The sequence below is a fragment of the Bombina bombina genome, chromosome 3, assembly GCF_027579735.1.
Source record: "Bombina bombina isolate aBomBom1 chromosome 3, aBomBom1.pri, whole genome shotgun sequence".
NCBI classification, from domain to species: Eukaryota; Metazoa; Chordata; class Amphibia; order Anura; family Bombinatoridae; genus Bombina; species Bombina bombina.
The window spans coordinates 1,218,311,735-1,218,336,594 of NC_069501.1; the positions used below are offsets into that span (position 1 = coordinate 1,218,311,735).

The window sequence follows — 24,860 nt, forward strand, 5'->3', positions numbered from 1 at the left end:
CAAAGGATTAGAAAGTTTGATAGAAGTAAATTAAGAAGTTGTTTAAAATTGTATGTTCTATCTGAACTGTGTGGGGTGTATGTCCCTTTAAGTGTACCTTTAAGATATTAATTGTTCATTATTTTGACCAATAGTAGATAAAGGTGTTTCTTTCATGTAATTAACAAGAGTCCATGAGCTAGTGACGTATGGGATATACATTCCTACCAGGAGGGGCAAAGTTTCCCAAACCTTAAAATGCCTATAAATACACCCCTCACCACACCCACAAATCAGTTTTTACAAACTTTGCCTCCAAGGGAGGTGGTGAAGTAAGTTTGTGCTAGATTCTACGTTGATATGCGCTCCGCAGCAAGTTGGAGCCCGGTTTTCCTCTCAGCGTGCAGTGAATGTCAGAGGGATGTGAAGAGAGTATTGCCTATTGAATGCAGTGATCTCCTTCTACGGGATCTATTTCATAAGGTTCTCTGTTATCGGTCGTAGAGATTCATCTCTTACCTCCCTTTTCAGATCGACGATATACTCTTATATTTACCATTTCCTCTACTGATTCTCGTTTCAGTACTGGTTTGGCTTTCTACAAACATGTAGATGAGTGTCCTGGGGTAAGTAAGTCTTATTTTCTGTGACACTCTAAGCTATGGTTGGGCACTTTATTTATAAAGTTCTAAATATATGTATTCAAACATTTATTTGCCTTGACTCAGAATGTTCAACTTTCCTTATTTCCAGACAGTCAGTTTCATATTTGGGATTATGCTTTAAATTATCATATTTTTTCTTACCTCAAAAATTTGACTTTTTTCCCTGTGGGCTGTTAGGCTCGCGGGGGCTGAAAATGCTTCATTTTATTGCGTCATTCTTGGCGCGGACTTTTTTGGCGCAAAAATTCTTTTCCGTTGTCATACGTGTCGCCGGAAGTTGCGTCATTTTTGACGTTATTTTGCGCCAAAAATGTCGGCGTTCCGGATGTGGCGTCATTTTTGGCGCCAAAAGCATTTAGGCGCCAAATAATGTGGGCGTCTTATTTGGCGCCAAAAAATATGGGCGTCGCTTTTGTCTCCACATTATTTCAGTCTCATTTTTCATTTGCTTCTGGTTGCTAGAAGCTTGATGTTTGGCATTTTTTTCCCATTCCTGAAACTGTCTTATAAGGAATTTGATCTATTTTGCTTTATATGTTGTTTTTTCTCTTACATATTGCAAGATGTCTCACGTTGCATCTGAGCCAGAAGATACTACAGGAAAACCACTGCCTGCTGGATCTACCAAAGCTAAGTGTAGTGTATCTGCTGTAAACTTTTGGTAGCTATTCCTCCAGCTGTTGTTTGTAATAATTGTCATGACAAACTTGTTAAAGCAGATAATATTTCCTTTAGTGATGTACCATTGCCTGTTGCAGTTCCCTCAACATCTAAGGTGCAGAATGTTCCTGATAACATAAGAGATTTTGTTTCTGAATCCATAAAGAAGGCTTTGTCTGTTATTTCTCCTTCTAGTAAACGTAAAAAGTCTTTTAAATCTTCTCTCTCTACAGATGAATTTTTAAATGAACACCATCATTCTGATTCTTTGGACTCTTCTGGTTCAGAGGATTCTATCTCAGAGATTGATGCTGATAAATCTTCATATTTATTTAAGATGGAATTTATTCGCTCTTTACTTAAAGAAGTACTAATTGCTTTAGAAATAGAGGATTCTAGTCCTCTTGATACTAATTCTATACGTTTGGATAAGGTTTTTAAAGCTCCTGCGGTTATTCCAGAAGTCTTTCCTGTTCCTAATGCTATTTCTGCAGTAATTTCTAAGGAATGGGATAAATTGGGTAATTCATTTACTCCTTCTAAACGTTTTAAGCAATTATATCCTGTTCCGCCTGACAGGTTAGAATTTTGGGACAAAATCCCTAAAGTTGATGGGGCTATTTCTACCCTTGCTAAACGTACTACCATTCCTACGTCAGATGGTACCTCGTTTAAGGATCCTTTAGATAGAAAAATTGAATCTTTTCTAAGAAAAGCTTATCTATGTTCAGGTAATCTTCTTAGACCTGCTATATCATTGGCTGATGTTGCTGCAGCTTCAACTTTTTGGTTGGAAACTCTAGCGCAACAAGTAACAAATCGTGATTCTCATGATATTATTATTCTTCTCCAGCATGCTAATAATTTCATCTGTGATGCCATTTTTGATATTATTAGAGTTGATGTTAGGTTTATGTCTCTGGCTATCTTAGCCAGAAGAGCTTTATGGCTTAAGACCTGGAATGCTGATATGGCTTCTAAATCAACTCTACTTTCCATTTCTTTCCAGGGAAACAAATTATTTGGTTCTCAGTTGGATTCTATTATTTCAACTGTTACTGGTGGGAAAGGAACTTTTTTACCACAGGATAAAAAGTCTAAAGGTAAAAACAGGGCTAACAATCGTTTTCGTTCCTTTCGTTTCAACAAAGAACAAAAGCCTGATCCTTCGTCCTCAGGAGCAGTTTCAGTTTGGAAACCATCTCCAGTCTGGAATAAATCCAAGCCTGCTAGAAAGGCAAAGCCTGCTTCTAAGTTCACATGAAGGTACGGCCCTCATTCCAGTTCAGCTGGTAGGGGGCAGGTTACGTTTTTTCAAAGAAATTTGGATCAATTCTGTTCACAATCTTTGGATTCAGAACATTGTTTCAGAAGGGTACAGAATTGGTTTCAAGATGAGACCTCCTGCAAAGAGATTTTTTCTTTCCCATGTCCCAGTAAATCCAGTGAAAGCTCAAGCATTTCTGAATTGTGTTTCAGATCTAGAGTTGGCTGGAGTAATTATGCCAGTTCCAGTTCCGGAACAGGGGATGGGGTTTTATTCAAATCTCTTCATTGTACCAAAGAAGGAGAATTCCTTCAGACCAGTTCTGGATCTAAAATTATTGAATCGTTATGTAAGGATACCAACGTTCAAGATGGTAACTGTAAGGACTATATTGCCTTTTGTTCAGCAAGGGAATTATATGTCCACAATAGATTTACAGGATGCATATCTGCATATTCCGATTCATCCAGATCATTATCAGTTCCTGAGATTCTCTTTTCTAGACAAGCATTACCAATTTGTGGCTCTACCGTTTGGCCTTGCTACAGCTCCAAGAATTTTCACAAAGATTCTCGGTGCCCTTCTGTCTGTAATCAGAGAACAGGGTATTGTGGTATTTCCTTATTTGGACGATATCTTGGTACTTGCTCAGTCTTTACATTTAGCAGAGTCTCATACGAATCGACTTGTGTTGTTTCTTCAAGATCATGGTTGGAGGATCAATTTACCAAAAATTTCTTTGATTCCTCAAACAAGGGTAACCTTTCTGGGTTTCCAGATAGATTCAGTGTCCATGACTCTGTCTTTAACAGACAAGAGACGTCTAAAATTGATTACAGCCTGTCGAATCCTTCAGTCTCAATCATTCCCTTCGGTAGCCTTATGCATGGAAATTCTAGGTCTTATGACTGCTGCATCGGACGCGATCCCCTTTGCTCGTTTTCACATGCGACCTCTTCAGCTCTGTATGCTGAACCAATGGTGCAGGGATTACACAAAGATATATCAATTAATATCTTTAAAACCGATTGTTCGGCACTCTCTAACGTGGTGGACAGATCACCTTCGTTTAATTCAGGGGGCTTCTTTTGTTCTTCCGACCTGGACTGTAATTTCAACAGATGCAAGTCTCACAGGTTGGGGAGCTGTGTGGGGATCTCTGACGGCACAAGGAGTTTGGGAATCTCAGGAGGTGAGATTACCGATCAATATCTTGGAACTCCGTGCAGTTTTCAGAGCTCTTCAGTTTTGGCCTCTTCTGAAGAGAGAATCGTTCATTTGTTTTCAGACAGACAATGTCACAACTGTGGCATACATCAATCATCAAGGAGGGACTCACAGTCCTCTGGCTATGAAAGAAGTATCTCGAATTTTGGTTTGGGCAGAATCCAGCTCCTGTCTAATCTCTGCGGTTCATATCCCAGGTGTAGACAATTGGGAAGCGGATTATCTCAGTCGCCAAACGTTGCATCCGGGCGAATGGTCTCTTCACCCAGAGGTATTTCTTCAGATTGTTCAAATGTGGGGGCTCCCAGAGATAGATCTGATGGCCTCTCATCTAAACAAGAAACTTCCCAGGTATCTGTCCAGATCCCGGGATCCTCAGGCGGAGGCAGTGGATGCATTATCACTTCCTTGGAAGTATCATCCTGCCTATATCTTTCCGCCTCTAGTTCTTCTTCCAAGAGTAATCTCCAAGATTCTGAGGGAATGCTCGTTTGTTCTGCTAATAGCTCCGGCATGGCCTCACAGGTTTTGGTATGCGGATCTTGTCCGGATGGCATCTTGCCAACCATGGACTCTTCCGTTAAGACCAGACCTTCTGTCACAAGGTCCTTTTTTCCATCCGGATCTGAAATCCTTAAATTTAAAGGTATGGAGATTGAACGCTTGATTCTTGGTCATAGAGGTTTCTCTGACTCCGTGATTAATACTATGTTACAGGCTCGTAAATCTGTATCTCGAGAGATATATTATAGAGTCTGGAAGACTTATATTTCTTGGTGTCTTTCTCATCATTTTTCTTGGCATTCTTTTAGAATACCGAGAATTTTACAGTTTCTTCAGGATGGTTTAGATAAGGGTTTGTCCGCAAGTTCTTTGAAAGGACAAATCTCCGCTCTTTCTGTTCTTTTTCACAGAAAGATTGCTATTCTTCCTGATATTCATTGTTTTGTACAAGCTTTGGTTCGTATAAAACCTGTCATTAAGTCAATTTCTCCTCCTTGGAGTTTGAATTTGGTTCTGGGAGCTCTTCAAGCTCCTCCGTTTGAACCTATGCATTCATTGGACATTAAATTACTTTCTTGGAAAGTTTTGTTCCTTTTGGCCATCTCTTCTGCTAGAAGAGTTTCTGAATTATCTGCTCTTTCGTGTGAGTCTCCTTTTCTGATTTTTCATCAGGATAAGGCGGTGTTGCGAACTTCTTTTGAATTTTTACCTAAAGTTGTGAATTCCAACAACATTAGTAGAGAAATTGTGGTTCCTTCATTATGTCCTAATCCTAAGAATTCTAAGGAGAAATCATTGCATTCTTTGGATGTTGTTAGAGCTTTGAAATATTATGTTGAAGCTACGAAATCTTTCCGTAAGACTTCTAGTCTATTTGTTATCTTTTCCGGTTCTAGGAAAGGCCAGAAAGCTTCTGCCATTTCTTTGGCATCTTGGTTGAAATCTTTAATTCATCTTGCCTATGTTGAGTCGGGTAAAATTCCGCCTCAGAGAATTACAGCTCATTCTACTAGGTCAGTATCTACTTCCTGGGCGTTTAGGAATGAAGCTTCGGTTGACCAGATCTGCAAAGCAGCAACTTGGTCCTCTTTGCATACTTTTACTAAATTCTACCATTTTGATGTGTTTTCTTCTTCTGAAACAGTTTTTGGTAGAAAAGTTCTTCAGGCAGCAGTTTCAGTTTGAATCTTCTGCTTATGTTTTTTGTTAAACTTTATTTTGGGTGTGGATTATTTTCAGCAGGAATTGGCTGTCTTTATTTTATCCCTCCCTCTCTAGTGACTCTTGTGTGGAAAGATCCACATCTTGGGTAGTCATTATCCCATACGTCACTAGCTCATGGACTCTTGTTAATTACATGAAAGAAAACATAATTTATGTAAGAACTTACCTGATAAATTCATTTCTTTCATATTAACAAGAGTCCATGAGGCCCACCCTTTTTTGTGGTGGTTATGATTTTTTTGTATAAAGCACAATTATTCCAATTCCTTATTTTATATGCTTCGCACTTTTTTTCTTATCACCCCACTTCTTGGCTATTCGTTAAACTGATTTGTGGGTGTGGTGAGGGGTGTATTTATAGGCATTTTAAGGTTTGGGAAACTTTGCCCCTCCTGGTAGGAATGTATATCCCATACGTCACTAGCTCATGGACTCTTGTTAATATGAAAGAAATGAATTTATCAGGTAAGTTCTTACATAAATTATGTTTTTATTTAAAATAAAAATATGGATTGGGTATTTTAGCCAAAACGCGTTAGTAGTTAGTACTACTTTTTTCCCTCTGCTGACTTTTTTTTTTTTTCTTCTGTGTTGCTTTTCTTTGAGAAATGTATCCTGTTTTAATCTGCTTATTGTTGTCTAATGCTAAAGAGACATTAAATACTTTGAGATATTAATATAACCTGTTTAATTGTACGTAATAAAACTGTGCAATATACTTTCATTATTTATTTTGTTCCCTTTTCCTATAATTTAATTCTGAATATTGGGGGCCTTCTAAATTCCTGTTAAAATTGTAAGTGCAGACACAGCTGTAATGCACACAGTCATTGGTTGCACACTCTAGTAAGCCATTTAGATCTGTCCCTAATTGACAAAAGAAACCTGTTACAATATGGTGCTGTCTACTGCTTTATGGTCATTAGAATATTACCCTTATTTTTTAATATTCATTATTCTCAGGATATTTGCTATAAATTATTATTAGATCAATGACTTGTTTAATGTTCCTTAATGCCATAGTTTCATAAACAAGTTATATATGTATACATCTATTTTCTACAGTTCCAAAGCCATTAATGGAGCTTCACTTGAAACTGATGCGGAAAATCGGGAAGTCTGTCACAGTGGAGAGATGGGAAAAATACATGATAAAGGTAATATATGTTGAGTTTATTTCCCCCCATGCATAGTTAGTCTGTTCTGCAGAATTGCTTCAATATACCTAAACGGATTGTGTCTTCTAGCACATTTTTAAACGCTTTTTAAGGAACCATAATTCAGTATCTGAGCAGCTAATTTATTCTGTGATTTAAAATACTGACGCAGAATGGTTCTATAACTAATTGTTTTATACTTGTTAATCAATCTGCATTAACCATTTGTTCTAGCCAGTACTAAAGTATTGACGTTTTCGGGGTAGGTGGAGGTTTCAACAGGCAAATTTAGCTATTTCAAATGACAAAATAAAGTTAAATTAAGTATTTGCAAACAATTCAATACACTCCAGCAGGTAAAATTGGACATTGGAAATGCATTTAAAGGAGAAAATGGTACATTTCAAATTCCCTGGTCCCAGAAAATCACTTTTGATGAAGAAGCTAAACACAGTCCTTGTTGCCTTTACTCATATTCTACTGCATCTTCCTACTATAGTTCAAAGGAATATAATTTCTTTCCTATGGCATGGAGAGTCCACGATTCATTCCAATTACTAGTGGGATATTCACTTCCTGGCCAGCAGGAGGAGGCAAAGAGCACCCCTTTGCCTTGATCATGGGAGGATAGTGAAGAAGGTGTCTGAAGATATTATTTATTTATTTTTTTGACCATTTAAGACATGTACAGGGTTTGTAATATAATCCAACAACATGTAAACAACAATACGTCTTCATATTCATAAGTTTTGGTCATTACATTTTTTTAACTATACAAATATATAATATATAATACGGTCAAACAAACATTTGAAAAACAATTTTGGTATTAATGTTTTTTTTTGCGCAAGTCAATTAGATATGACAGTCATGACTCCGTATAAGCAGTGAAACATACAGGACTTTACTATCAATTCAGCAAGAATTCTTTTGCATTATCTGATTGAAATCCAATTTATTTCTCATATACATTCTGATATAATTCAGTGTTTCTGGAATTTTGAAGCAATATAGGATTCCAGTAAAACATAATATTCTGTTTTATTACTTTATATCCATCCAATTGGCTACTGTGGGGATTTCCAATTCTTAACAATTGGATGTTTTGCAGCGTTACATAAAACTGATGTTCATTTGATGTAGAATGTGGGAACCCATGGAATAGCCATATGTTTGGTTGTAACGGAATGTTTTTATTCATTATTTGAGATGTTTCTGTAGCTATTGCTTTCTAAAAAGGAATCCCCTTTTGACACGTCCACCAAATGTGTGCCATATTTCCGGTGCGATTTTCACATCTCCATGTTTTTTTCCTTTTGGGGTATATTTTCTTTGTCTGCTTGGTGTTAAATACCAACGATGTAGTATTTTATAATTAATTTCTAATTTTCTACATGATATAAAACAGCTTTTCACATTACTAAATATTTTAAGGGATTCTGAGTATGTTATTTCAATATCTAGTTCATTGCTCCAAGTGTTTGTTGCAAAATACTATGTATAATGGAAAGAGTATGTGCTATTTTACCACTATGAATACATAATTTCTCCAACATAGGTGTGTCCGGTCCACGGCGTCATCCTTACTTGTGGGATATTCTCTTCCCCAACAGGAAATGGCAAAGAGCCCAGCAAAGCTGGTCACATGATCCCTCCTAGGCTCCGCCTACCCCAGTCATTCTCTTTGCCGTTGTACAGGCAACATCTCCACGGAGATGGCTTAGAGTTTTTTAGTGTTTAACTGTAGTTTTTATTATTCAATCAAGAGTTTGTTATTTTAAAATAGTGCTGGTATGTACTATTTACTCAGAAACAGAAAAGAGATGAAGATTTCTGTTTGTATGAGGAAAATGATTTTAGCACCGTCACTAAAATCCATGGCTGTTCCACACAGGACTGTTGAGAGCAATTAACTTCAGTTGGGGGAACAGTGAGCAGTCTTTTGCTGCTTGAGGTATGACACATTCTAACAAGACGATGTAATGCTGGAAGCTGTCATTTTCCCTATGGGATCCGGTAAGCCATGTTTATTAAGATAGTAAATAAGGGCTTCACAAGGGCTTATTAAGACTGTAGACTTTTTCTGGGCTAAATCGATTCATTATTAACACATATTTAGCCTTGAGGAATCATTTAATCTGGGTATTTTGATAAGATTATATCGGCAGGCACTGTTTTAGACACCTTATTCTTTAGGGACTTTCCCTAATCATTGTCAGAGCCTCATTTTCGCGCCGGTATGGCGCACTTGTTTTTGAGGACAGCATGGCATGCAGCTGCATGTGTGTGGAGCTCTGATACATAGAAAAGTCTTTCTGAAGGCATCATTTGGTATCGTATTCCCCTTTGGGCTTGGTTGGGTCTCAGCAAAGCAGATTCCAGGGACTGTAAAGGGGTTAAATATAAAAACGGCTCCGGTTCCGTTATTTTAAGGGTTAAAGCTTCCAAATTTGGTGTGCAATACTTTTAAGGCTTTAAGACACTGTGGTGAAATTTTGGTGAATTTTGAACAATTCCTTCATACTTTTTCGCAATTGCAGTAATAAAGTGTGTTTAGTTTAAAATTTAAAGTGACAGTAACGGTTTTATTTTAAAACGTTTTTTGTGCTTTGTTATCAAGTTTATGCCTGTTTAACATGTCTGAACTACCAGATAGATTGTGTTCTGACTGTGGGGAAACCAAGGTTCCTTCTCATTTAACTATATGTATTTTATGTCATAAAAAAATTTAGTAAAAATGATGCCCAAGATGATTCCTCAAGTGAGGGGAGTAAGCATGGTACTGCATCATCCCCTCCTTCGTCTACACCAGTCTTGCCCATACAGGAGGCCCCTAGTACATCTAGTGCGCCAATACTCCTTACTATGCAACATTTAACGGCTGTAATGGATAATTCTATCAAAAACATTTTAGCCAATATGCCCACTTATCAGCGAAAGCGCGACTGCTCTGTTTTAGAAAATTCTGTAGAGCATGAGAACGCTGATGATATGGTTTCTGAAGGGCCCCTACACCAGTCTGAGGGGGCCAGGGAGGTTTTGTCTGAGGGAGAAATTTCAGATTCAGGAAACATTTCTCAACAAGCTGAACCTGATGTGATTACTTTTAAATTTAAGTTGGAACATCTCCGCGCTCTGCTTAAGGAGGTGTTATCCAATTTGGATGATTGTGATTATCTGGTCATTCCAGAACCACTATGTAAAATGGAAAAGTTCTTAGAGGCCCCGGGGCCCCCCGAAGCTTTTCCTATATCCAAGCGGGTGGCGTACATTGTTAGTAAAGAATGGGACAGGCCCGGTATACCTTTAGTACCTCCCCCCATATTTATAAAATTGTTTTCCTATAGTCGACCCCAGAAAGGACTGATGGCAGACAGTCCCCAAGGTCGAGGGGGCGGTTTCTACTCTACACAAGCGCGCCACTATACCCATAGAAGATAGTTGTGCTTTCCAAGATCCTATGGATAAAAAATTAGAAGGTCTGCTAAAGATGTTTGTTCAGCAAGGTTCCCTTCTACAACCAATTGCATGCATTGTCCCTGTCACTGCAGCCGCGTGTTTCTAGTTTGATGAGCTAGGAAAGGCGATTATTAGTAATTCTTCTTCTTATGAGGAGATTATGGACAGAATTCGTGCTCTTAAATTGGCTAATTCTTTCACCCTAGACGCCACCTTGCAATTGGCTAGGTTAGCGGCGAAAAAATTCTGGGTTTGCTATTGTGGCGCAGAGCGCTTTGGTTAAAATCTTGGGCAGCGGATGCGTCTTCCAAGAACAAATTGCTTGACATTCCTTTCAAGGGGAAAACACTCTTTGGCCCTGACTTGAAAGAGATTATCTCTGATATCACTGGGGGCAAGGGCCACGCCCTTCCTCAGGATAGGTCTTTTCAAGACCAAAAATAAACCTAAGTTTCGTCCCTTTCGCAGAAACGGATCAGCCCCAAGGGCTACGTCCTCTAAGCAGGAAGGTAATACTTCTCAAGCCAATCCAGCCTGGAGAGGAAAGCAGGCCAGGAAACCTGCCACTGCTACCAAGACAGCATGAAATGCGGGCCCCCGATCCGGGACCGGATCTGGTGGGGGGCAGACTCTCTCTCTTCGCTCAGGCTGGGGCAAGAGATGTTCTGGATCCTTGGGCGCTAGAAATAGTCTCCCAAGGTTATTCTCTGGAGTTCAAGGGGCTTCCTCCAAGGGGGAGGTTCCACAGGTCTCAGTTGTCTTCAGACCACATAAGAAGACAGGCATTCTTACATTGGGTAGAAGACCTGCTAAAAATGGGAGTGATTCATCCTGTTCCATTAGGAGAACAAGGGATGGGGTTCTACTCCAATCTGTTCATAGTTCCCAAAAAAGAGGGAACGTTCAGACCAATCTTAGATCTCAAGATCTTGAACAAGTTTCTCAAGGTTCCATCGTTCAAGATGGAAACCATTCGAACACTTCTTCCTTCCATCCAGGAAGGTCAATTCATGACCAAGGTGGATTTCAAGGATGCGTATCTACATATTCCTATCCACAAGGAACATCATCGGTTCCTAAGGTTTGCATTCCTGGACAAGCATTTCCAGTTCGTGGCGTTTTCTTTCGGATTAGCCACTGCTCCTAGGATTTTCTCATAGGTACTAGGGTCCCTTCTGGCGGTGCTAAGACCAAGGGGCATTGCTGTAGTACCTTACTTGGACGACATTCTGATTCGAGCGTCGTCCCTTCCTCAAGTAAAGGCTCACACGGACATTGTCCTGGCCTTTCTCAGATCTCACGGATGGAAAGTGAACGTGGAAAAGAGTTCTCTATCTCCGTCAACGAGGGTTCCCTTCTTGGGAACTATAATAGACTCCTTAGAAATGAGGATTTTTCTGACAGAAGCCAGAAAAACAAAACTTCTAGACTCTTGTCGGATACTTCATTCCGTTCCTCTTCCTTCCATAGCGCAGTGCATGGAAGTGATAGGTTTGATGGTAGCGGCAATGGACATAGTTCCTTTTGTGCGCATTCATCTAAGACCATTACAACTGTTCATGCTCAGTCAGTGGAATGGGGACTATTCAGACTTGTCTCCGAAGATACAAGTAAATCAGAGGACCAGAGACTCATTCCGTTGGTGGCTGTCCCTGGACAACCTGTCACAAGGGATGACCTTCCGCAGACCAGAGTGGGTCATTGTCACGACCGACGCCAGTCTGATGGGCTGGGGCGCGGTCTGGGGATCCCTGAAAGCTCAGGGTCTTTGGTCTCGGGTAGAATCTCTTCTACCGATAAATATTCTGGAACTGAGAGCGATATTCAATGCTCTCAAAGCTTGGCCTCAGCTAGCGAGGGCCAAGTTCATACATCAACCATCAGGGGGGAACAAGGAGTTCCCTAGCGATGGAAGAAGTGACCAAAATCATTCTATGGGCGGAGTCTCACTCCTGCCACCTGTCTGCTATCCACATCCCAGGAGTGGAAAATTGGGAAGCGGATTTTCTGAGTCGTCAGACATTGCATCCGGGGGAGTGGGAACTCCATCCGGAAATCTTTGCCCAAGTCACTCAACCGTGGGGCATTCCAGACATGGATCTGATGGCCTCTCGTCAGAACTTCAGAGTTCCTTACTACGGGTACAGATCCAGGGATCCCAAGGCGGCTCTAGTGGATGCACTAGTAGCACCTTGGACCTTCAAACTAGCTTATGTGTTCCCGCCGTTTCCTCTCATCCCCAGGCTGGTAGCCAGGATCAATCAGGAGAGGGCGTCGGTGATTTTGATAGCTCCTGCGTGGCCACGCAGGACTTGGTATGCAGATCTGGTGAATATGTCATCGGCTCCACCATGGAAGCTACCTTTGAGACGAGACCTTCTTGTTCTAGGTCCGTTCGACCCACTCCAGCTGACTGCTTGGAGATTGAACGCTTGATCTTATCAAAGCGAGGGTTCTCAGATTCTGTTATTAATACTCTTGTTCAGGCCTGAAAGCCTGTAACCAGAAATTTTACCACATAATTTGGTATATCTGTTGGTGTGAATCTGCAGGATTCCCTTGGGACAAGGTTAAGATTCCTAAGAGTCTATCCTTCCTTCGAGAAGGATTGGAAAAAGGATTATCTGCAAGTTCCTTGATGGGACAGATTTCTGCCTTGTCTGTGTTACTTCACAAAAAGCTGGCAGCTGTGCCAGATGTTCTAGCCTTTGTTCAGGCTCTGGTTAGAATCAAGCCTGTTTACAAAATTTTGACTCCTCCTTGGAGTCTCAACCTAGTTCTTTCAGTTCTTCAGGGGGTTCCGTTTGAACCCTTACATTCCGTTGATATTAAGTTATTATCTTGGAAAGTTTTGTTTTTGGTTGCAATTCTTCTGCTAGAAGAGTTTCAGAATTATCTGCTCTGCAGTGTTCTTCTCCTTATCTGGTGTTCCATGCAGATAAGGTGGTTTTGCGTACTAAACCTGGTTTTCTTCCAAAAGTTGTTTCTAACAAAAACATTAACCAGGAGATAGTTGTGCCTTCTTTGTGTCCTAATCCAGTTTCAAAGAAGGAACGTTTGTTGCACAACTTGGATGTAGTTCGTGCTCTCAAATTTTACTTAGCAGCTACTAAGGATTTCAGACAAACTTTGTCTTTGTTTGTTGTTTATTCTGGTAAACGGAGAGGTCAAAAAGCAACTTCTACCTCTCTCTCCTTCTGGATTAAAAGCATTATCCGATTGGCTTATGAGACTGCCGGACGGCAGCCTCCTGAAAGAATCACAGCTCACTCCACTAGGGCTGTGGCTTCCACATGGGCCTTCAAGAACGAGGCTTCTGTTGATCAGATATGTAAGGCAGCGACTTGGTCTTCACTGCACACTTTTTCTAAATTTTACAAATTTGATACTTTTGCTTCTTCTGAGGCTATTTTTGGGAGAAAGGTTTTGCAAGCCGTGGTGCCTTCCATTTAGGTGACCTGATTTGCTCCCTCCCTTCATCCGTGTCCTAAAGCTTTGGTATTGGTTCCCACAAGTAAGGATGACGCCGTGGACCGGACACACCGATGTTGGAGAAAACAGAATTTATGTTTACCTGATAAATTGCTTTCTCCAACGGTGTGTCCGGTCCACGGCCCGCCCTGGTTTTTTTAATCAGGTCTGATAATTTATTTTCTTTAACTACAGTCACCACGGTAACATATGGTTTCTCCTATGCAAATATTCCTCCTTAACGTCGGTCGAATGACTGGGGTAGGCGGAGCCTAGGAGGGATCATGTGACCAGCTTTGCTGGGCTCTTTGCCATTTCCTGTTGGGGAAGAGAATATCCCACAAGTAAGGATGACGCCGTGGACCGGACACACCGTTGGAGAAAGCAATTTATCAGGTAAACATAAATTCTGTTTTCTTAATTTGTAAGAGGTTGAAGGGACAGTACACTGTAAAATTGTTTTTATATTAATGTATTTTCAATGACTTGTTATGCCAGATGCAGAGTATAACAGTTATGAGAAATTGCATTTTTCGGTTTGTGTATATGAAGTAGCTGGTTTTGTGCTTTTAAACCACAGCTTATTACAATGGGTTGAGCTTCAGGTGATATCAGATCTCATTATGTTATCACTTTATGTACACAGACTTGCTTCCTTATCTTATATTTGTCTAGAAAACCAAAGCTTAATACTTAGAGAGAACAATGGAAAATTATAATTTCTCTTGTAAGGTGTATCCAGTCCACGGATCATCCATTACTTGTGGGATATTCTCATTCCCAACAGGAAGTTGCAAGAGGACACCCACAGCAGAGCTGTAATATAGCTCCTCCCCTAACTGTCATAGCCAGTCATTCTCTTGCAACTCTCAACAAGCAAGGACGTTGTAGGAGAGTGTGGTTAAATATAGCTAGTTTATTTTCTTCAATCAAAAGTTTGTTATTTTTAAATAGTACCGGAGTTGTGCTATTTTTCCTCAGGCAGTAAATAGAAGAAGAATCTGCCTGAGGTTTCTATGATCTTAGCAGGTTGTAACTAAGATCCATTGCTATTCTCACATATGTCTGAGGGGATTACACAGATGAGGTAACTTCAGCGAGAGAATGGCGTGCAGTTTATTCTGCTATCAGGTATGTGCAGTTATAATTTTTTCTAGAGATGGAAAACACTAGAAAATGCTGCTGATACCGGATTAATGTAAGTTAAGCCTGAATACAGTGATTTAATAACGACTGGTGTCATGCTTACTCCCAGGGGTAATACCCTTATGATATTGCAATATAAAACGTTTGCTGGCATGTTTAATCGTTTTTATATATGCTTTGGTGATAAAACTTTATTGGGGCCTATTTTTTTCCACATGGCTGGCTTAAATTTTGACTAGAAACAATTTCCACTGTTGTAGTATAAAAGTTACAGTTGGTGCAGTTAAAATTACAAACTGTGACATCCAGCTTCCCTCAAAGGCCCTCTGAATGCTATAGGACATCTCTAAAGGGCCCAAAGGCTTTCCAAAGTTGTTTATTGGGGAAGGTAGGGCCACAGCTTGCTGTGGCAGTTGGTTGTGACTGTTAAAAAACGTCTATTTCGTTTTTTTGATCCGTTTTTTGAACTAAGGGGTTAATCATCCATTTGCAAGTGGGTGCAATGCTCTGTTAGCCTATTATACACACTGTAAACATTTTGTTTGATTTACTGCATTTTTTCACTGTTTTTCAAATTCTGACAAAATTTGTTTCTCTTAAAGGCACAGTACCGTTTTTTTATATTTGCTTGTTAACTTGATTTAAAGTGTTTTCTCCAACATAGGTGTGTCCGGTCCACGGCGTCATCCTTACTTGTGGGATATTCTCTTCCCCAACAGGAAATGGCAAAGAGCCCAGCAAAGCTGGTCACATGATCCCTCCTAGGCTCCGCCTACCCCAGTCATTCTCTTTGCCGTTGTACAGGCAACATCTCCACGGAGATGGCTTAGAGTTTTTTAGTGTTTACAAACCTTTGACTCCTCCTTGGAGTCTCAATTTAGTTCTTTCAGTTCTTCAGGGGGTTCCGTTTGAACCCTTGCATTCCGTTGATATTAAGTTATTATCTTGGAAAGTTTTGTTTTTAGTTGCAATTTCTTCTGCTAGAAGAGTTTCAGAATTATCTGCTCTGCAGTGTTCTCCTCCTTATCTGGTGTTCCATGCAGATAAGGTGGTTTTACGTACTAAACCTGGTTTTCTTCCAAAAGTTGTTTCTAACAAAAACATTAACCAGGAGATTATCGTACCTTCTCTGTGTCCGAAACCAGTTTCAAAGAAGGAACGTTTGTTGCACAATTTGGATGTTGTTCGCGCTCTAAAATTCTATTTAGATGCTACAAAGGATTTTAGACAAACATCTTCCTTGTTTGTTGTTTATTCCGGTAAAAGGAGAGGTCAAAAAGCAACTTCTACCTCTCTCTCTTTTTGGATTAAAAGCATCATCAGATTGGCTTACGAGACTGCCGGACGGCAGCCTCCCGAAAGAATCACAGCTCATTCCACTAGGGCTGTGGCTTCCACATGGGCCTTCAAGAACGAGGCTTCTGTTGATCAGATATGTAGGGCAGCGACTTGGTCTTCACTGCACACTTTTACCAAATTTTACAAGTTTGATACTTTTGCTTCTTCTGAGGCTATTTTTGGGAGAAAGGTTTTGCAAGCCGTGGTGCCTTCCATTTAGGTGACCTGATTTGCTCCCTCCCTTCATCCGTGTCCTAAAGCTTTGGTATTGGTTCCCACAAGTAAGGATGACGCCGTGGACCGGACACACCTATGTTGGAGAAAACAGAATTTATGTTTACCTGATAAATTACTTTCTCCAACGGTGTGTCCGGTCCACGGCCCGCCCTGGTTTTTTTAATCAGGTCTGATAATTTATTTTCTTTAACTACAGTCACCACGGTACCATATGGTTTCTCCTATGCAAATATTCCTCCTTAACGTCGGTCGAATGACTGGGGTAGGCGGAGCCTAGGAGGGATCATGTGACCAGCTTTGCTGGGCTCTTTGCCATTTCCTGTTGGGGAAGAGAATATCCCACAAGTAAGGATGACGCCGTGGACCGGACACACCGTTGGAGAAAGTAATTTATCAGGTAAACATAAATTCTGTTTTCCAAGCTTGCTAGTCTCATTGCTATTCTGTATAAACATGTCTGACATAGAAGAAACTCCTTGTTTATTATGTTTAAAAGCCATGGTGGAACCCCCTCTTAGAATGTGTACCAAATGTACTGATTTCATTTTATGCAATAAAGATCATTTTCTGTCTTTAAAAAAATTATCACCAGAGGAATCTGACGAGGGGGAAGTTATGCCGACTAACTTTCCCCACGTGTCAGACCCTTTGACTCCCACTTAAGGGACTCACGCTCAAATGGCGCCAAGTACATCTAGGGCGCCCATAGCGTTTACTTTACAAGACATGGCGGCAGTCATGGATAATACACTGTCAGCGGTATTAGCCAGACTACCTGAACTTAGAGGTAAGCGAGATAGCTCTGGGGTGAGACAAAATGCAGAGCATACTGACGCTTTAAGAACCATGTCTGATACTGCCTCACAATATGCAGAAGCAGAGGAAAGAGAGCTTCAGTCAGTGGGTGATGTTAATGACTCAGGAAAGATACCTGATTCTAATATTTCTACATTTAAATTTAAGCTTGAACACCTCCGCGTGTTGCTTAGGGAGGTTTTAGCTGCTCTGAATGACTGTGATACCATTGCAGTGCCAGAGAAATTGTGTAGACTGGATAAATACTTTGCAGTGCCGGTGTGTACTGATGTTTTTCCAAATACCTAAAAGGTTTACAGAAATTATTAATAAGGTATGGGATAGACCAGGTGTGCCGTTCTCTTCCCCTCCTATTTTTAGAAAAATGTTTCCAATAGACGCCACCACACGGGACTTATGGCAGACAGTCCCTAAGGTGGAGGGAGCAGTTTCTACTCTAGTAAAGCGTACTACTATCCCTGTCGAGGACAGTTGTGCTTTTTTTTTTTTTAGATCCAATGGATAAAAAATTAGAGGTTACCTTAAGAAAATATTTATTCAACAAGGTTTTATCCTACAGCCCCTTGCATGCATTGCCCCTGTCACTGCTGCTGCGGCGTACTGGTTTGAGTCTCTGGAAGAGGCTTTACAGGTAGCGACTCCATTGGATGACATACTTGGCAAACTTAGAGCACTTAAGCTAGCCAATTCTTTTATTCTGATGCCATTGTTCATTTGACTAAACTAACGGCTAAGAATTCTGGTTTTGCTATACATTCGCGCAGTGCGCTATGGCTTAGATCATGGTCAGCTGACGTGACTTCAAAATCTAAGCTACTTAACATTCCCTTCAAGGGGCAGACCCTATTCGGGCCTGGTTGAAGGAGATTATTGCTGAAATCACTGGAGGAAAAGGTCATGCCCTTCCTCAGGACAGGTCAAAATCTAGGGCCAAACAGTCTAATTTTCATGCCTTTCAAAACTTCAAGGCAGATGCGGCATCAACTTCCTCTAATAATAAACAAGAGGGAACTTTTGCTCAATCCAAGACGGTCTGGAGACCAAACCTGACCTGGAAAAAAGGTAAGCAGGTAAAAAAGCCTGCTGCTGCCTCTAAGACAGCATGAAGGAACGGCCCCCTATCCGGGAACGGATCTAGTAGGGGGCAGACTTTCACTCTTTGCCCAGGCGTGGGCAAGAGATGTTCAGGATCCCTGGGCTTGGAAATTATATCCCACGGATATCTTCTGGACTTCAAAGCTTCCCCCCCAAAAGGGAGATTTCACCTTTCACAATTATCTGCACACCAGATAAAGAGAGAGGCATTCTTACACTGTGTACGAGACCTCCTAGTTATGGGAGTGATCCATCCAGTTCCAAAGGAGGAACAGGGACAGGGTTTTTACTCAAATCTGTTTGTGGTTCCCAAAAAAGAGGGAACCTTCAGACCAATTTTGGATCTAAAGATCTTAAACAAATTCCTCAAAGTTCCGTTGTTCAAGATGGAAACTATTCGTACCATCCTACCACTGATCCAGGAGGGTCAATATATGACTACAGTGGATCTAAACGATGCTTATCTTCACATTCCGATACACAAAGATCATCGGTTTCTCAGGTTTGCCTTTCAAGACAGGCATTACCAGTTGTAGCTCTTCCCTTGGGATTAGCTACAGCCCCAAGAATCTTTACAAAGGTTCTAGGGTCGCTTATGGCGGTCCTAAGGCCGCGGGGCATAGCAGTAGCCCCTTATTTAGACGACATCCTGATACAGGCGTCAAACTTCCAAATTGCCAAGTCTCATACGGACGTAGTACTGGCATTTCTGTGGTCGCATGGGTGGAAAGTGAACGAGGAAAAGAGTTCTCTATCCCCACTCACAAGAGTTTCCTTTCTAGGGACTCTGATAGATTCTGTAGAAATGAAAATTCACCTGACGGAGTCCAGGTTATCAAAGCTTCTAAATTCCTGCCGGGTTCTTCATTCCATTCCGCGCCCTTCGGTGGTTCAGTGTATGGAAGTAATCGGCTTAATGGTAGTGGCAATGGACATAGTGCCGTTTGCACGCTTACATCTCAGACCGCTGCAACTATGCATGCTCAGTCAGTGGAACGGGGATTACACAGATTTGTCCCCTGAATCTGGACCAAGAGACCAGGGATTCTCTTCTCTGGTGGCTATCTCGGGTCCATCTGTCCAAAGGTATGACCTTTCGCAGGCCAGATTGGACAATTGTTACGACAGATGCCAGCCTTCTAGGTTGGGGTGCAGTCTGGAACTCCCTGAAGGCTCAGGGATCGTGGACTCAGGAGGAGTCTCTCCTTCCATTAAATATTGTGGAACTAAGAGCGATATTCAAGGCTCTTCAGGCTTGGCCTCAGTTAGCAACTCTGAGGTACATCAGATTTCAGTCGGACAACATTACGACTGTAGCTTACATCAACCATCAAGGGGGAACGAGAAGTTCCCTAGAGATGTTAGAAGTTTCAAAAATAATTCGCTGGGCAGAGATTCACTCTTGCCACCTATCAGCTATCCATATCCCAGGTGTAGAGCACTGGGAGGCGGATTTTCTAAGTCGTCAGACTTTTCATCTGGGAGAGTGGGAACTCCATCCGGAGGTATTTGCACAACTGATTCATCGTTGAGGCAAACCAGAACTGGATCTCATGGCGTCTCGCCAGAACGCCAAGCTTCCGTGTTACGGATCCAGGTCCAGGGATCCCAAGGCGATACTGATAGATGCTCTAGCAGCGCCCTAGTCTTTCAACCTGGCTTATGTGTTTCCACCGTTTCCTCTGCTCCCTCGACTGATTGCCAAGATCAAGCAGGAGAGAGCATCAGTGATTCTAATAGCACCTGCGTGGCCACGCAGGACCTGGTATGCAGATCTAGTGGACATGTCACCCTTTCCACCATGGTCTCTGCCTCTGAAACAGGACCTTCTACTTCAGGGTCCTTTCAACCATCCAAATCTAATTTCTCTGAGGCTGACTGCATGGAGATTGAACGCTTGATTTTATCAAAGCGTGGCTTCTCCGAGTCAGTTATTGATACCTTAAGACAGGCACGAAAGCCTGTCACCAGGAAAATTTACCATAAGGTATGGCATAGATATCTTTATTGGGGTGAATCCAAGGGTTACTCATGGAGTAAGGTCAGGATTGCTAGGATATTATCTTTTCTCCAAGAAGGTTTGGAAAAAGGATTGTCAGCTAGTTAAGCGTCTGGCAGATGTTCCAGACGTTCAGGCATTTTGTCAGGCTTTAGTTAGAATCAAGCCTGTGTTTAAACCTGTTGCTCCACCATGGAGCTTAAACTTGGTTCTTAAGGTTCTTCAAGGAGTTCCGTTTGAACCTCTTCATTCCATAGATATCAGCTTTTATCTTGGAAAGTTCTTTTTTTGGTAGCTATTTCCTCGGCTCGTAGAGTCTCTGAGCTATCTGCCTTACAATGTGATTCTCCTTATCTGATTTTTCATACGGATAAGGTAGTCCTGCGTACCAACCCTGGGTTCTTACCTAAGGTGGTATCTAACAAGAATATCAATCAAGAGATTGTTGTTCCATCCTTGTGTTACACAATCTGGACGTGGTCCGTGCTTTAAAGTTTTACTTACAAGCTACTAAAGATTTTCGTCAAACATCTGCTTTGTTTGTTGTCTACTCTGGACAGAGGAGAGGTCAAAAGGCTTCTGCAACCTCTTTTTCTTTTTGACTAAGAAGCTTAATCCGCTTAGCCTATGAGACTGCTGGACAGCAGCCTCCTGAAAGGATTACAGCTCATTCCACTAGAGCTGTGGCTTCCACTTGGGCCTTTAAAAATGAGGCTTCTTTTGATCAGATTTGCAAGGCGACGACTTGGTCTTCGCTTCATATTTTTTCAAAATTTTACAAATTTGATACTTTTGCTTCTTCGGAGGCAATATTTGGGAGAAAGGTTTTACGGGCAGTGGTTCCTTCCATTTAAGTTCCTGCCTTGTCCCTCCCTTCATCCGTGTACTTTAGCTTTGGTATTGGTATCCCACAAGTAATGGATGATCCGTGGACTGGATACACCTTACAAGAGAAAACACAATTTATGCTTACCTGATAAATTTATTTCTCTTGTGGTGTATCCAGTCCACGGCCCGCCCTGTCATTTTAAGGCAGGTCATTTTTAAATTTAAACTACAGTAACCACTGCACCCTATGGTTCCTCCTTTCTCGGCTTGTTTTCGGTCGAATGACTGGCTATGACAGTTAGGGGAGGAGCTATATTACAGCTCTGCTGTGGGTGTCCTCTTGCAACTTCCTGTTGGGAAAGAGAATATCCCACAAGTAATGGATGATCCGTGGACTGGATACACCACAAGAGAAATAAATTTATCAGGTAAGCATAAATTGTGTTTTTATTACTTTACTATCATGCCCCCCACTGAGGGTGTAATCTCTTCTGCTGGCTGTGTTTACTTAGGCTATTCAATTGAATATACTCCAGTATAGAAACTTTCAGTATAGGTTGGGATACCACAGGCTAAATCAGCTATTTCAAATGTCAAAATAGGGGTAAAGGAGCTACTTGTAAACCATTTAAAACACTCCAGCAGGTAAAATGAATCATTGGGAACATTTTAAAGGGGAGAAATTTTTGGGGTGAACTGTCCCTTTAAGCTTATCTTTGTGTTTGGAAATGTATGAGTGGCATTGATAATAAGGATACCATTGTTGGAAGAATGGTAATCCCTGAATGGTCTTGTGTATATGTGGTTATTTCAGTGGCCATTTGAAATATGTGTAGTGTTCTGTTATCTTGTAAAGCTTTTTTTTAATGTAACCAAGGCCTGGTGTGAACTCTTGATTATCAGTAAGAGGTGTGAGTGGAGAGTATTGGGATGAAAGAAATGTGAATTCTATCAGTGCTTTTTTGCCAGACAGTATACATTTTTAATTTATTAGTTCATTAGTAGAAATATGTAATGGGATTTTGTTTCTTTCATGCAATTGGCAAGAGTCCATGAGCTAGTGACGTATGAGATATACAATCCTACCAGGAGGGCCAAAGTTTCCCAAACCTCAAAATGTCTATAAATACACCCCTCACCACACCCACAATTCAGTTTTACAAACTTTGCCTCCTATGGAGGTGGTGAAGTAAGTTTGTGCTAAGATTTCTACGTTGACATGCGCTTCTCAGCATTTTTAAGCCCGATTCCTCTCAGAGTACAGCGAATGTCAGAGGGATGTGAAGGTAGTATCACCTATTGAATGCAATGGTTTTCCTCACGGTAGATCTATTTAATAGGTTCTCTGTTATCGGTCGTAGAGATTCATCTCCTACCTCCCTTTTCAGATCGACGATATACTCTCATATACCATTACCTCTACTGATAACTGTTTCAGTACTGGTTTGGCTATCTGCTATATGTGGATGGGTGTCTTTCGGTAAGTATGTTTTTATTACTTAAGACACCTCAGCTATGGTTTGGCACTTTATGCATTATATAAAGTTCTAAATATATGTATTGTACTTATATTTGCCATGAGTCAAGTTCATGTATTTCCTTTTTGCAGACTGTCGATTTCATATTTGGGGAAAATAAACATATTAAGAAATATTTCTTCTACAAGATACGAGTCCACGGATTTCATCCTTACTTGTGGGATATTATCCTCATGCTAACAGGAAGTGGCAAAGAGCACCACAGCAGAGCTGTATATATAGCTCCTCCCTTCCCTCCACCCCCCAGTCATTCTCTTTGCCTGTGTTTGTACTAGGAAGAGGTAAAGTGTTAGTTTTAGTTTCTTCAATCAAGAAGTTTTTTATTTTAAATGGTACCGGTGAGTACTATTTCCCTCAGGGGGATATGGAAGAAGATTTCTGCCCTGAGGTTTATGATCTTAGCAGCTGTAACTTAGATCCACGTTGGTTCCCACAGAGCTTCTGAAGGTAATACAAGAGACATCTTCAGTGTGGAGAGAGGTTTCTTTCATGTAATTAACAAGAGTCCATGAGCTAGTGACGTATGGGATATACATTCCTACCAGGAGGGGCAAAGTTTCCCAAACCTTAAAATGCCTATAAATACACCCCTCACCACACCCACAAATCAGTTTTACAAACTTTGCCTCCAAGGGAGGTGGTGAAGTAAGTTTGTGCTAGATTCTACGTTGATATGCGCTCCGCAGCAAGTTGGAGCCCGGTTTTCCTCTCAGCGTGCAGTGAATGTCAGAGGGATGTGAGGAGAGTATTGCCTATTGAATGCAGTGATCTCCTTCTACGGGGTCTATTTCATAAGGTTCTCTGTTATCGGTCGTAGAGATTCATCTCTTACCTCCCTTTTTCAGATCGACGATATACTCTTATATTTACCATTTCCTCTACTGATTCTCGTTTCAGTACTGGTTTGGCTTTCTACAAACATGTAGATGAGTGTCCTGGGGTAAGTAAGTCTTATTTTCTGTGACACTCTAAGCTATGGTTGGGCACTTTATTTATAAAGTTCTAAATATATGTATTCAAACATTTATTTGCCTTGACTCAGAATGTTCAACTTTCCTTATTTCCAGACAGTCAGTTTCATATTTGGGATTATGCTTTAATTATCATATTTTTCTTACCTCAAAAATTTGACTTTTTTCCCTGTGGGCTGTTAGGCTCGCGGGGGCTGAAAATGCTTCATTTTATTGCGTCATTCTTGGCGCGGACTTTTTTGGCGCAAAAATTCATTTCCGTTTCCGGCGTCATACGTGTCGCCGGAAGTTGCGTCATTTTTTGACGTTTTTTTGCACCAAAAATGTCGGCGTTCCGGATGTGGCGTCATTTTTGGCGCCAAAAGCATTTAGGCGCCAAATAATGTGGGCGTCTTATTTGGCGCCAAAAAATATGGGCGTCGCTTTTGTCTCCACATTATTTCAGTCTCATTTTTCATTTGCTTCTGGTTGCTAGAAGCTTGATGTTTGGCATTTTTTTCCCATTCCTGAAACTGTCTTATAAGGAATTTGATCTATTTTGCTTTATATGTTGTTTTTTCTCTTACATATTGCAAGATGTCTCACGTTGCATCTGAGCCAGAAGATACTACAGGAAAACCTCTGCCTGCTGGATCTACCAAAGCTAAGTGTATCTGCTGTAAACTTTTGGTAGCTATTCCTCCAGCTGTTGTTTGTATTAAATGTCATGACAAACTTGTTAATGCAGATAATATTTCCTTTAGTGATGTACCATTGCCTGTTGCAGTTCCCTCAACATCTAAGGTGCAGAATGTTCCTGATAACATAAGAGATTTTGTTTCTGAATCCATAAAGAAGGCTTTGTCTGTTATTTCTCCTTCTAGTAAACGTAAAAAGTCTTTTAAATCTTCTCTCTCTACAGATGAATTTTTAAATGAACACCATCATTCTGATTCTTTGGACTCTTCTGGTTCAGAGGATTCTGTCTCAGAGATTGATGCTGATAAATCTTCATATTTATTTAAGATGGAATTTATTCGCTCTTTACTTAAAGAAGTACTAATTGCTTTAGAAATAGAGGATTCTAGTCCTCTTGATACTAATTCTATACGTTTGGATAAGGTTTTTAAAGCTCCTGCGATTATTCCAGAAGTCTTTCCTGTTCCTAATGCTATTTCTGCAGTAATTGCTAAGGAATGGGATAGATTGGGTAATTCATTTACTCCTTCTAAACGTTTTAAGCAATTATATCCTGTTCCGCCTGACAGATTAGAATTTTGGGACAAAATCCCTAAAGTTG

General features: G+C 40.8%; 1 protein-coding gene across 1 annotated transcript in view; it reads left to right on the forward strand.

Moving 5' to 3' along the window:
• The window catches only part of RSF1 (remodeling and spacing factor 1), a 411,197-nt gene that overhangs the window by 45,859 nt on the left and 340,478 nt on the right, over window positions 1-24,860 (forward strand). Inside the window, exon 2 of the mRNA XM_053705598.1 lies at window positions 6,592-6,683. Within this exon, the coding sequence (XP_053561573.1) occupies window positions 6,592-6,683 (92 nt within the window). The remainder of the gene's footprint in view (window positions 1-6,591; window positions 6,684-24,860) is intronic.